At 51.4% G+C, this 13,531-nt stretch overlaps 4 protein-coding genes across 4 annotated transcripts; 3 read left to right on the forward strand and 1 right to left on the reverse strand.

Annotated features, from left to right (window-relative positions):
• Positions 1–676: 676 nt before the first annotated feature.
• Positions 677–3,642, reverse strand: JN550_005692 (uncharacterized protein; the record flags this gene model as incomplete). The annotated part of the gene is made up of 3 exons (XM_049317347.1): positions 677–1,121; positions 1,200–1,311; positions 1,383–3,642. The coding sequence occupies 3 exons, from the start codon at positions 3,640–3,642 to the stop codon at positions 677–679; spliced, it is 2,817 nt and encodes a 938-aa protein (XP_049172314.1).
• Positions 3,643–6,500: 2,858 nt separating this feature from the next.
• Positions 6,501–8,146, forward strand: JN550_005693 (uncharacterized protein; the record flags this gene model as incomplete). The annotated part of the gene is made up of 4 exons (XM_049317349.1): positions 6,501–6,709; positions 6,764–7,214; positions 7,273–7,557; positions 7,607–8,146. 4 exons carry the CDS (start codon positions 6,501–6,503, stop codon positions 8,144–8,146), a joined length of 1,485 nt encoding a protein of 494 aa, XP_049172315.1.
• Positions 8,147–9,319: 1,173 nt separating this feature from the next.
• Positions 9,320–10,615, forward strand: JN550_005694 (uncharacterized protein; the record flags this gene model as incomplete). Its single annotated transcript, XM_049317350.1, has 6 exons — positions 9,320–9,489; positions 9,585–9,684; positions 9,744–9,812; positions 9,875–9,938; positions 9,996–10,513; positions 10,568–10,615. 6 exons carry the CDS (start codon positions 9,320–9,322, stop codon positions 10,613–10,615), a joined length of 969 nt encoding a protein of 322 aa, XP_049172316.1.
• A 1,097-nt stretch (positions 10,616–11,712) lies between these two features.
• On the forward strand, positions 11,713–13,512 carry JN550_005695 (uncharacterized protein; the record flags this gene model as incomplete). Its single annotated transcript, XM_049317351.1, has 5 exons — positions 11,713–11,877; positions 11,956–12,124; positions 12,181–12,332; positions 12,404–13,217; positions 13,274–13,512. The coding sequence occupies 5 exons, from the start codon at positions 11,713–11,715 to the stop codon at positions 13,510–13,512; spliced, it is 1,539 nt and encodes a 512-aa protein (XP_049172317.1).
• Positions 13,513–13,531: the final 19 nt, after the last annotated feature.

Here is a 13,531-nt window from a genome sequence, read left to right on the forward strand (position 1 = left end):
GATAGCTATATAGAAGATGAGAACGTATAAGCCACAACCGCCGTAGGTTCACGACGCCATGGCACCTGAGCTCACTGGTTGGGTTACTCGGAAGTCCCTCCAGTATACGACGATACACTAACGCGTGTAAGTCAGGGACCGCAGACCACTTAACAGTTGTCACTTCCCAATCCGATGAAGTGACTGGCGAGGTCCATAGCACCATGAAGCAGGTAATAACCTTGGAGTCCTGGGCAGTTCGTAGCGATAGCATTCACATCGCCTGCAATATCCCCGCAATATCTTTAACGCGGTACGAATTTACGTGTTGACTCATCCAGGCCGCAAATAGTTTTTACCGCCCCGGCCGTCTCCGTCTCCGCCCCGACCGCGCTGCACGCCGTTTACGACCGGTCTTCCGTTGCCCCATAAGGCAACCGTTTTAACAGGGCCTCCGACGGTCTGTTTTGAGCTCGAGCTCCGACAATAGCCATGGCTGGAGCTTGGGTAGTCCCTCAAAAGAGTGTAGCCAGTGCCTGTAACCGCTTTCCCCCCGCTCTACAGCTTGGGATGCAATAGAGCGTCCGCGGGAAAGGAAATGCATGATACAAATGCTTCGAGGAGGGATGATTAGCTCGAAGACGCAGTGAAGCTGTCTCAGGAATTTTCATTATGCTGCTTGACGAACTATTTCACTTCAAGCTTGATATACTGACACGTCGTCAAATATGACGGCCTCCATCAGATTGTACTTCCCATCCGGGGTGGTTGGAGGATTGATATCAGAGACCACCCAAAACACCAACTGAATGTACGCAAAGGTGCCTGTCGAGTCATACTGAGTTGATTGCCAATCGTCGTTGGCTCCCCATCCGGTTCCGCCTTCAGCAGGGGCTGTTGGGATTGTGAAAGGGTATGGGCCATAACCTTGGGGTGTGGAGTCGGAATAGGATAGGAAAATCGTGGCCAGCTCTCTGTCGGCAGTTCGCACAAGGATACCCCATTGGTTCACATAAGTCGCATCAAAATCCATGGTTGCCAATGTGAAAGTCAGCTCGTACGTTGTCCCGGGACACAGTGTCAGATTCTGCCTGAGGTAGACGCCACCGGAAAACCCGGTGGGGTCAAGATTGTGGATTGCACTGTTTTGATTTATTAGCCGGATGCCAGATACAAAGCACAAGACAAGCTAGAATGGCTTCTGCCCCAGAAGAACTTACGCGTTGTTAGGTTGCGACGTTGCCAGAGAACTTGGCCCATATGTGACCTGGTGGCTTGTATCATCATTGGAAAGTTCCCACGGAGAAGCGTTGTTGTTGCTGTCGAGTATGTCTGCCAGGGCAAACCGTTAGTAGCGACTTTATCGTCGTGGGAATCCACGACGTAGGAATCTGTGGTCTTACCAAAACCACCGTTCTTGACGGCGTCTGTGGGGTAGCACACAGGTGCAGAATCTGTGGAGGTGGCAAGCCCCGATATATCCACGCACTGCCCCTCGAAGCAGTAGCCGGTGCTGCACACGTGGCCGCAAGAACCACAGTTGCGTGGGTGGGATTGGAGATCGACGCAGAGGTTGCCGCACCGATCATCGTTGCAGACACAGGTCCCACCGCTGCAATGAGTCTTATACGGGCATGTGCGCCCACAGCCGCCGCAATTGCTGCTATCATTTTGTATATCGGCGGTGCAGACACACTGGCCGCTTCGACATTCGTAATGCAAGCCCGTGTTGCATTTATAGTCGCAGCCGCCGCAGTTGTTGTTATCGTCTCCGGTGTAGGTCAAGCACTGCCCGTGACACAACGGATAACCTTCGGGACAGTAGGCATCGCATCTCTCCGAATTGGCCTCCCTGAAAGCGTCGGCGCCGAAGTGGGTCGTCACAACCCAGGCGTAGAACGACGCAGCACATTCGCAAGCAGCTCGCCTGATTGTAAACCAAATCCAGGAGTACTGCGAGCAAATGCTGCTGTGCAAACAATTGTAGAAAGCAGAGTTGCACCCTTCCCAGCTGCTCGGTTTGCAATAGTCGTCAGTGCATTTCTCGCGGGGGTTCCCACCGTAGCAATTATCGAAGCAATAGTCGTGTAGGTCACAGCAATGGCCGAAATTCAATTGAGGGATCCACCCGGCGGTTGAGCCGGAACCACAGCCGTTAGACTCCATATCGCGGGCGCCGTCACGCCTGTACGAATATAAATTTGCGGGCGAAGGGGGTACCCTCGGCAGCTGCCCGTCCGTCCAAGGGCTATTTCGGCGCTGAAGCTCGGGCATGGAGGCATAGCGCGGGTGCCGACGCGATAGGGTGCCAGTGGCATCACTGGTATAGCTTTCATCATAACCAGGGGGCATGGTCGTGGGAACCAACAAGATGTGTTCGTCGTCGCTTGGGGACCCGGCAACTAGAACAGTGTTGACTTTGTCCGGTCCTACAGACCAAGTGTATTCGGTGCCCAAGTAGTTGACTTCGATATGGCCATCACACGAGAAAGTGAAAATGCCCGTGACGAGGCCATTCGGATCGTTCTGGCTAGTGTCGGAAATGTGGATCTCCAGTGTCCCTACGTCTAGAGCAACATATATCTCGCTCCCTTCTACGGTTGCCACGAAGTCGTAATAGTCGCTTGATCCCGCAGTCGTCATCTGAAAGCTGAACGCGGGCAAATTGTTGAAGTAATCTTGGTTTTGAGCCGCTTGTTCTTCGTCTTCCTCCGTCTGGTCCCCGGTCCCCTGTACGGGAAAGTCAGTGGCCTCAAGGATGCCTATCCGTCCATTTTTGGGAATCAAGGGAATAGTATTGCTCGTGGCAATCTTGAACGTCAAATCCATATTCGACGAGTCGATGAAACAAGTCTGTGTAGGTGTTTCAGTTATTTGGTAGGGCTCGGTGCTAGTCGGCGTAACCACTGGATCATATGTCTCAGTGAATGTAACCGGCAGAGTGACTTCATAGTAGGTGTAGTCCGCAGCATTGAACGTGGATGAGGGGGATGTGGAAATGCTTTCAGAGGAGACTGTCGACGAAGACAAATTGCTGTCATCCGAGGTCACTGACGCCGATGAAAAAGACGATGAACTCGCGCTGCTGTCATCAGGAGTCGACGTCGACGAAGCCGTGCTACTTTGAGACGACGACGACGACGACGACGACGACAATGAAGTTGTCGACGTCAAGCTGCTTTCAGACGACGATGACATTGACGAAGCCGTGCTGCCATCAGACGTTGACGATGATGAAGACAAGCTGTCGCTAGTGGATGGCGATGCTGTCGAGGATACAGAAAAAGAGATCGTTGTAGAGGCAGTCCCATCTAATGCTGTGGCACTTCCGCCATATGATGATGTTTCGTCCGAGGAGGATAGTGGAGCAATTGAGCTATCAGCGGCAGGCGAAGACGATGAGGACGAGGATGATGAGAATGCTGAGGCGGACGCCAGAGAAGAACTACCATCCGTCACACTACTTGTTGAGCTTCCTTGTGCTTCGTAGCTCAAGGACCTGGAGCTCTTGCCAGTCGATGTGACTGAGGCTGAGGAGGCACTAACAGTTGACGCGGCAGCAAGACCAGTTGTCGAAGGGAACACAGAACTGCATTTGCTACCCTCGACAACAGCAAAGGCTGCGGACGAGGCTGCCAACACGCGGAGAGCGGCAATCCTCATGGCGGATGATTATCCCAAGCGCAGTAGAGCAGAGTTGTGAAACGAGAAAGCCTGAGGCGAGCCATGTCCTCGAGAACAATTCGGATTTATCATTATCCAAGCCAGCCCTTTTCCTGAACGCCTTCCACCGTCCCACCTGTCGATCTGCAGCCGCGCCGTGAGGCCCATAGCCCTGGTCCATGTGTACAGCGAGTCTTGGCATACAGCTAGTATGCGAACGCGCCCAGCTAGATGAAAATAGCTAGGAGACGCGTGGTCAAGCCCGTACGCCTTTCTGCTCTAGTTGACTCGAAATTCCGTACACAAGTTCGGCTCATCTGCTAAGTTGCCTTACTTGGGCTCTAGCGTTCCCCTGTGGCCACAGCGCTAGTCGCTAATCGATCTAAGCTCACACGACCCCTAAAGGCCAGCCAAGCCCAGACCTGCGGGCGGCAGACTTCATTGGCCACTCCTGCTGCAGTTACCTGATTGTGGAAATGGGGTGCAGGCTGGAGCTGAGCTGAGAATCTACTGTCTGCCCGCCACTTATTACTGACCACTCTGAGGATCCCTGGGGGTGGGGGATGGGCCTTCTGGATTCTGTCGCTGTCATCGTTCCTTGATCAAGAGCCGAAATGCCACACCTGAGAAATGGAAATGCTTCAACGGACTTTGGCGGCGCGCGATTGGCGGGGCACCATCAGAAGCTGGCTTGCGACTGGCCGCGCCCTATGGAATTGCTTTCGATTCTCGAGGCTCATCATCACCTTGCTCGGCCTTGTTTGCAGATACTTCACACTGAATTCGCCTGTAGAACCCGTTTGGTTTTTCTTTTCATCAAGCCCGTATTCCGTTTTGAGTTTGGTTCGAAGCGTCACCACCTTCTCAATGAAGATTATAATTAAGGAATTCCAAGGCGGTAAATGCAATGCCAACGTTCCAGACTATCTGCAGAGACTGGGGTTCTCCAATCAGTTAGCTTATGCGGACCGAGGATAGTGTCATCTGCATTACTTTGTAGAATAATGTATTACTTGGTTCAATCAATGACTCCGGGTCCTTCACACTGGCCAGGAATGATTCAGTGGCAGATTGGTAGGCGCGCCCACCCTTGAGGTATTGGGCCAGAGCTTCGTCAGCGAGGTCTGCTGAAGGCCCCCGAGCCTCGTTATAGAAGACGGTACTTGGAATGGTGACACCCCAGACCGTGCCGAAGCAGCGGACAAAGTCCAGACACCGATAGAAGCGGCAACGAGGGTCTTATCCAGAGGAGCTTGAATAGCTGGGAGGAACGTTGCGATCGCTGTACCGGATCCTACAGCGCAGAGGAGCCGGAAGCACGCCCATGCTGTAGTGCTCGAAAACAGCCCCAGTAGAGTGAAGAGGCCAAAGGACGCTGTCAAGATTGCGAAACCAAACATATGTATCGATTTATATCGGCCCAATCTCGACAGGATAAAACCCCCGAGCACGGCGAAAGGGAACAGTCCAATAAATATTGGCAAGGTATTTACACCTAATAAGAACAGTCAACTTACGCTTTTTGACAAATATGATAGATATATAGACCTTACCAGACCACAATGGCGACTGTCTAAGGACTGACTGAATGTAGGTTGGGAGGAAGTAGAAAGCCCAGTAAGTGACCACGGTGTGGAGAAACGTTGATGATGAGAACACTGATCGACGTACGGTTCGAGAAGACCGGGTTCAGGAATGAGAGATGCTCGGTCAAAGTCCACTCATAGCAATAGCCATGTACTTGCCGCGCTCCCGCAGTGGCACAAGATCGGTGAGTATGATATTGTCATCAGCCGGATCCAACCGCCGCCGAGCCCTGGCCTGATGACACAATGGGTTCATCGCCGCGGCATATACCAGGATATACGAGACAGCTCACATTACACGCGATGCAATAAGAATGTTCATACTTGTGGAGCCCCCGTAGAGGCCACTCCCTAATGTGAAGAGAGTAGCTGAGCCGATAAGCAGCCAACGCCGACCAAATAGATCACTCGCCTGGACCATCAGTGGCAGAGTCACGATTTTTGCCAGGAAGTAGCCATTGGGGACCCAAATGTAGGAAATGGCAGCGCGTATTCTAGGAATTCTAGGACGTCCGCCCGGGACGATCAGGGCGCGGAGGTGCAGGGCAATTTAAGTCGCCAATCGGCCGGAGTTTAGCTTGCACGTGGCGTTGCACAGTGGGCGCTCTTGAAAACCCTTGGCAGAGGCGGTAAGATGGGAGGAGTTGACGACTAGGATGATGCGAGCTGCCCGCATTGTGGTGCCAGACTTTCCTGGGGATACAACTTGAGTCGTGATTGGCAAGGCTCAAGGACTGTCCCCTTTCTTTGAGTTAACAGCTAACTTAGTATTAGGGAGAGACCATCAGCTCGTCACCATCACGGGGATCGTCCGACAGGGGCGCAGAAGTCTGGCTGGCGGCATTCTCATTGGTTCCATACCTGCCGTCACGCCGGCATTTCTGTTCGGGCTCGAGACCACTCGACCGTCCGGGCCAAGTCCGAAGCGGGATTCTGGGGGAGCGGGATAAGGCTGTCCCCCACAAAATAAAAGATACTGCTTCCCCAATTCTCCCCCATACCCCAGAGTGCCAAGCATGCCCAGAATACCCAGCATTCCCCACGGACTTGGCTCGAATCAGAAGGCTCGTCCTGTCTCCATTTCCAACCTCGTGAAGGCCCTATGGAACTGTTGGTGTCGGTCGACGTCCGAACTCAACGTGATGCATGCTTGGCAGCCTTGCAGGCAGGGTATAGATAAAAGAAACTATCATCCAGGCTGAATATGCATTTCGATGAGAAGGCAAGCTCTGCAATCAACTGAACCCACGAGTTGAATCGTTAGGAACCACAATGTCTGCCACAAACGATGTCCCCGAAAAGGCTGAGGCAAAAGCCTCCTTCGACGAGGTTCACCAAACCGATGAGCAGGATGAGATGCTTCAGCGATACGACCTACTCAAGGACCTGACTGAGGATCAGCGAAAGGCTATCAACAAGAGCTTGGTCCGTAAATTGGACTGGCAATTCTTGCCTTGCATTACAATGATGCTGTTGATGAAGTAGGTCATTGGAACACCCGTCCGACCGCAAGCAATCACTAACACAGGTTAAAGCTATTTGGACCGCATCAACGTCTCCAACGCACGGCTGGCTGGAATGCAAAAGGATCTTCACATGACAGATACGCAGTGGTCTGCCGGTATCAGCATGTTTTACGTCGGCTACATCATCTCCCAACTCCCCGCGAACGTTATGCTTGCCAAGGGAAACCCTCGCATCCTTCTTCCTTGTTTCATGCTGGGCTGGTCTGTCGTGACGCTGGCCATGGTACTCTGCACCAGCAGCGTGGGTTTCATCCTATGCCGCTTCTTCGTTGGTGTCATGGAAGGGCCATTCGTGCCAGCTGTGTCACTGATGACCTCGTCATGGTACACGAAGTCAGAGTCGCCAATGCGAATGAGTATTTGGCATGCCGGAAATATCATCTCAAACGTCATATCAGGTCTGCTCGCTGCTGGAATTTTGACTCGGATGAAAAACGTCGCGGGCCTCACTTCATGGCAGGTAAGTTTGAAGAGCCAATCCCACCCTATTGAACTCATTGAAGCTAATTGTATTGAAGTGGTTTATCCTCATTGAAGGAATCGTCAGCGTGGTGGTAGGCGTCGTTTCGTTCTGGTTCATTCCCAAATGGCCCCACAACACTGGTGAATATATGTTCACTGCAGAGGAGTCGCAGATGGCACAGTACCGACAATTGGTCAATGCCGGTGGTGTCACGGAGGACGACGAGGGTGGCGCCTGGGATGGAACGATCATGGCCTGCAAGGATCCCTTCACTTGGCTATTTACCTGCTTGCACTTCTTCGTCATCATTGCCCAGTCTTTCAAGGACTTCTTTCCTTCGGTAAGCCACTTCTTCTCCCATCGCTGGAATGGCGCTAATGCGGCCATAGATTATGGACACCTTCGGATTCGATGAGACGGGTACCTATCTCCTGCAAGCACCGCCGTACATCTTTGCGTACATGGCCTGCCTCGCTGTCTCCTGGACTAGCAGCAGGTTCCGTGACCACTGTTGGCACATCGCTGGTGTTATGATCGTTTCTTTGGTCGGCACCGTGATTTTGATTGCCACGCTTGAGCAAGGTCCGAGGTACTTCAGCCTCTTTCTGCTATGCGCAGGGCCGTTCATCGCTTTGAACCTTCATCTTTCGTGGGAAACCGCCGTCGTACAGAGACCCCGAGTCAAGAGAGCCGCGTTGATCGCTATCACCAACGCATCAAGCAGTGTTACCCACTGGTTTACGCCATACTTCTTCTTGACCAACCAGGCTCCTCGGTACCAGACTGGTGGTGGTGTTATTATGGTTGGTTGTGGAGTGACAGTGCTGAGTTGTTTGGCATTGAGATGGTGGGTCGCCAGGAAGAACAAGCAGCTCGAGGAGCGGCAGCGGGAGACGGGAGAGTTCAACAGCTGGCGCTTCGTGAACTAATTACTTCCTCATCATTGTTGAAACCTCTCGGGAGTTCACACGATCATTTAGTGGCACCTTTCACCCCTCTTGACCGATAGTTCATGGCTCGACTTTGGAACCCACAGTCCACAACTATACAGGCACTAGAGACTAGCAATGAAAACGATCAATTCAATGAACTATATATACTACAACTATTCTCAGTAACAAATGACTACGCTTGAAAAGTAACTAGCTTCTTTAGCTAATCAATTACTTCAGGTCCATTGTTTCTACCATAATCATCGCTGATTTGAAATCGCAGCCAGGAATCATCAGCGAAATATATTTGCGGTTTTTCTCTTAGGACTTGGACCGGGTGCTCGTCGCAACCATCGAACTAGCGAAACATCCTACTATTCTCCTTTATCCTTGACCTTTGCCCGCACTGTACGAGTGCAATACCCACATCGTCCAACCTTCTTCGTTGGGGTTCAATGATAGACTCCTACGGGCCAAGCCCGCAGGTTAGGTGCCGGTGATACCGGCACCACAATATCCGATGATTACCCGCTCATGAAGTGCGCTTTTAGGAATATCATGTATACGGGAAAGGGGAGGATGTCTTTTCTTTCCATTTTTTATACAGTGAATAAACCTAATTCAGCACTTAAAAGCGACCGCTTCGTAGCCACGTCGGTAACATAGACCATGGTAGTAGAACACCGGTGTTACCAGCCTCCACCTCCAGGCGCCGAGATTCTGTATAAATGCTGATCTGTTTTCAGGGTCTAAACCTTGCGCACTGCATGATGTGTTGATAGACATGTAACCACCACAACCCCAACCCCGCGATTCGCACCGGGGTAGGTATGTGGGTCAGGGACTTCGGGCTTTGTCCGAAGAGCGGCCAAGACCCGATGAACAGAGCCTCCCTGGCGCGCTAACCATAAGTCTTGGAGTCAGCGAGAGGGAAGCTTAGCAAGCTTAGCACCGGTTTCAGGGCTCGAGGTTTTGGTGGTAGCTAGCTTTCTCTCTGAACCTGTATTTGACCCCCAGATGGATTGTGAGAGCTGTTTTTGCATACCACCGCAAAGGTGCTGCCCTTAGTGACCCTACCTGCCATAGCTGACATACGTGAAAGGTGCCTACTTCGCCAGTTCTACGTCACGCAAGAAGGTTCAAAGAGAAGCCCATTCCCGGTACTTCACAATGTACCCTACCTTTAATGACCTACCCCTGGACAAGAAAGGGCCACATGGCAATGCTTGGGGGCTTTGGGGTCCGGACGACCAGCTTGGCACCTTGAACCTCCTCAACCCCGAAGTTGTCGCCCAGGCCGCCAAGGAAAACATCCAAACAGGGCAAAGGGTGTCCCTAAAGTACGTGTGTTTCTATGTCGTATCATGACGAGTCTTTCAATTCGTTTGATTTACGTGGGCTCTTGAATATCATGGCACTAATACCAGGCCAATAGCTGGTCAATGACTGGTGCGTCTAAACCCAGGTTTCCGCGAAAGCTTCTCCAACAGAATTTGATCAACAAGGCACCATTAAAGCACGCTCACGATGACGAGGTGAATGAATCCATGCTCTGTAGCCTTCACTAGCTGCAATTGCAGACTGACGCCAATAGTGGTCATTCAACTCTCAATGTAGTTCGCAATGGGATGGTTTCCGACACTATGCTTTCCAGAAGGAAGAGGTGCGTATCGCATCGGCAAAAAGGCAAGGAAGCCATACTGATCATATTTTTTCTGCGTCCAGGTCTACTTTATGGGTCGAACGGCAGAGGATTTCGCCAGCTCTCCACATCCAAACGGCATCCAACGTATGTACAGACAATATGTTGTTTCTTTACGTGAACAGTAATAACCACTCAGACTAGACGTTTCCATGAAAGGCATTGCAGGTCGCGCTATATTCGTCGATTGGTATGCATGGGCTTTGAAGCGCGGCCACACGGTCGATACGTTCACATCATACGCTGTGCCGTTCAGTGAGATTGTAGAGGCACTCCAGGATCAGGGACTGAGCCTCGACGTGTTCCGCCCTGGAGATATACTTATCATCCGTTTCGGTTACTTAGAGCAATACGAGTCCATGGATACTGAGCAGCGCGATCAACTCGACAAGTTATACCAGACCAAAAAGCCTGATAACATTGGCATCAAGCCGAGTCGGGAACTGCTCGAGTTTCTTTGGAACAACAAGCTCGCAGCCGTGGCTGGGGACACTCGGTCCTTGGAAGTATGGCCGTGCACAGAACTCGAATGGCACCTCCACGAGTGGCTTCTTGCCGGTTGGGGAATGCCAATCGGTGAACTCTTCTACCTCGAAGATCTCGCAAAGCTGTGCGCATCGCTGCACCGATACACCTTTTTCCTCTCCAGCTCTCCTATGAATGTTAGTTTCAAGGCCCTTTGGAAAATCAAGCATAGCTAATAATGCCATGTACAGGTACCAGGTGGTGTCGCAAGTCCACCAAACGCTCTTGCATTCTTCTAGAATGCCAGAGCGTTTTCAAATATGAAAGATAGCTTTCCCGTATGTGCATGGACGTACCATAGTGAGGCCTGCAGCTCATAGTTGCAGACATGATCCAAGTCCAAGGAGCCTGATAATATCTGGGGTGCAACAATATTCAAAAATAAGATACATAATCTTCACGCCCGTGTGTAAGGCTGAAGCTGTGGGGCTTGCGGACCTGTCCCATGTAGTAGGACTCTTGAAGGCCCTAGCAGTACTCTATTAGACTGTTGCGTTTGGAGAAATGTAGCCATGTTATGCTCAATTATATCTCGTGCTATCTCGTGGAGGACAATTTCTTGACAAGTGCCATAATCGATAGAAACCTAAGGGGGACTGGCAACTTAGGCCTCCCAGTGACGAGAATCTTGATCTTTACGTTCATGGGGGTTTTGGCAGAAGAAGAAAAAATTGCATCTGAGACTTGACGTCTTCTTCCCGTTCACATTCATCCAGAGCATCGAGGACGATGACGAACGTGCGATCAACGGTACCGATGTTTCTAAGCCTTGAAAGGGCACTTATGATCAGTTTGTCTACTTGTTTCTACATCGCCTTGGAGAAAATGGAGGGATTCGGCCTTTATAGCGCTTTTTATGTAGATACTTTCTAAAATTATATTATCCATCATGTATACCAATCGCGCGGGTCGGAAGACGATGTAGACGGAAGGGTGTACTACTTCGTCTGTCTTCGGTATCCGCCAGAGTTACTCGAGTCAGGACTCATACCATTCTTGAGCAGCTGTCGGCCAATGATCAAGAACCTGGTAAAAATGTGGAGGACGACCCCTGTCCGCTGGCGTTCTCCAATTGCTACTGCAACTGACCCCACGGGGTAGTCGATCGTGCCTCCACTCGGCGTTTGTCCGAACGGCACCGTGAACCCGGTTGTTTGGATTTATGGGGGAAGCCGTCGACCCCTAGCTTCGCGTGTATTTTCTTTCGGCGAGATCATTTCCAAGATATAAGGCTTAGCTTCTTGGCCTGTCTTGTTGCATTACACCTCTGGTCTGCTTACGTGCGTGTCACAGCCAAGCAAAATCTCATAATAATACCAGAAGAACCAATCTTGAGATGGCTGAACCCAAGAGGGATACTGGACCAGAATTGGTAGAAGACAATGGGAAACTGGGCTTGGATATCGAAAACGCCGGCGACGAGTATAGCAGCCTTGCCCCCGAAGACGCCGAGTTCATGCGTAATTGTGGCAAGGCCCAGTCGAAGAAAATCACCAGAAAGGTAAGTCGAATTTCTTTTATCCCTCTTTGCCCAGCGGCTTTCTAGCGATTGCTACATAGTGAACTAACCAGCTTTTAGGTCGACGTTCGACTAATTCCTATCATGGCCCTGCTGTACCTATTCGCACACATCGACCGAGGCAACATTGGCAATGCCAAGATAGAAGGCATGGACAAAGACCTGGGGTTGATCGGGAATCAATACAATATTGCCAGCACTATCTTCTTCGTCCCCTACATCATATTCGGTATGTGGTCTTGGTTGCAATTCGCTGGTAGGTGCCATCACTAACATGTTTCGTAGAAATACCGTCCAACATTGTAATCAAGAAGATCCGCCCTAGCATCTGGCTCTCAGCCTTGATGTTGGCCTGGGGTGTAGTTATGACGTGCATGGGTGTGGTCCAGAACTTTTCCGGGTTGGCCGCATGCAGAGTTCTTCTTGGAGTTTTTGAGGTCAGTTCTCAACTCACACGCGCATATTTGACAAGTTTTGACTGTTAAACAAATGCTAACCAGCATTCTAGGCAGGCTTCTTCCCTGGTGCCGCCTTCCTTGTGGGACAGTGGTATCCACGACATGAACTTCAGCAGCGCCTAGCTCTGTTTTACACTGCGTCTGCACTCTCCGGCGCATTGAGCGGGCTGTTGGCCTTTGCAATCGCTCGCATGGACGGCTTGCGGGGCATCGAGGGATGGCGCTGGATCTTCATAGTCGAAGGCGCCGTGACTGTCTTCCTTGGTCTGGCCATGCCATTGTTGATATCTGACAGTCTGGAGCGCGTCGGATGGTTGAGCGACACGGAAAAGCGAGTCCTCGACTTGAGACTGCGCTTGTCTGGTGTGCGAACGAACAGTGAGGAGAGTGACAAGTTCTCCTGGAAGCTCCTCCTCCAGACAATGACTGACTGGAAGATTGCCCTCGGTATCCTGATTGCCTTTGCGAACTCTGTGCCCAACGCGGCTTTCAAGTTTACAATGCCACAGATCATCCAGCAGTTTGGCTTCTCAACCCAGACCGCCCAACTGCTTACTATCCCGCCATACTTTCTTGGTGCCGTTTCCGCGTGGTTGAATGGAAGGCTTTCGGACAAGTTTGCCTGGCGCATGCCCTTCATTGCTGGCCCGTTGACGGTTCTCTGCGTCGCCTTTGCGATACTCTTCACGCTGTCGGTCAATGTGCGTCAGAATATGCCTGGCATGTATTTCGGCGTCATGCTGGCTCAGATTGGCATCTACCCATTATTACCCGGTACCATTGCCTGGGTGGGTAATAATCTAGCACCGTCGTGGAAACGATCAATTGGCCTTGCCTGGCTCCTTGCAGCCGGTAATGTTGGAAGTAAGTTGCCCCTGATGAAAGCAGGTAAGTAACGGAACAATGCTAACCAAAACCAGGCATCATTGGAACAAGCATATTCCTAGATAAGGAGGGCCCACGATACCCCACTGGCTATGGCGTATCGCTCGGCATCATTTGTATGGGTCTTGTATCCGCTATTGTCATGGAGCTGGCGCTCATGAGACTTAACAAGGTCAAGGCAAGGATTTCAGAGGCCAGCGTACGCCAGGCCCATACACAAGCGGAACTTGACGCCATGGGTGAGAAGAGCCCGCTATACCAGTATATCCTGTAGGAGGACTTCGACGCCTGAG

Source organism: Neoarthrinium moseri (assembly GCF_022829205.1).
Source record: "Neoarthrinium moseri strain CBS 164.80 chromosome Unknown scaffold18_Wmoseri_CBS_16480, whole genome shotgun sequence".
Classification (NCBI taxonomy): Eukaryota; Fungi; Ascomycota; class Sordariomycetes; order Amphisphaeriales; family Apiosporaceae; genus Neoarthrinium; species Neoarthrinium moseri.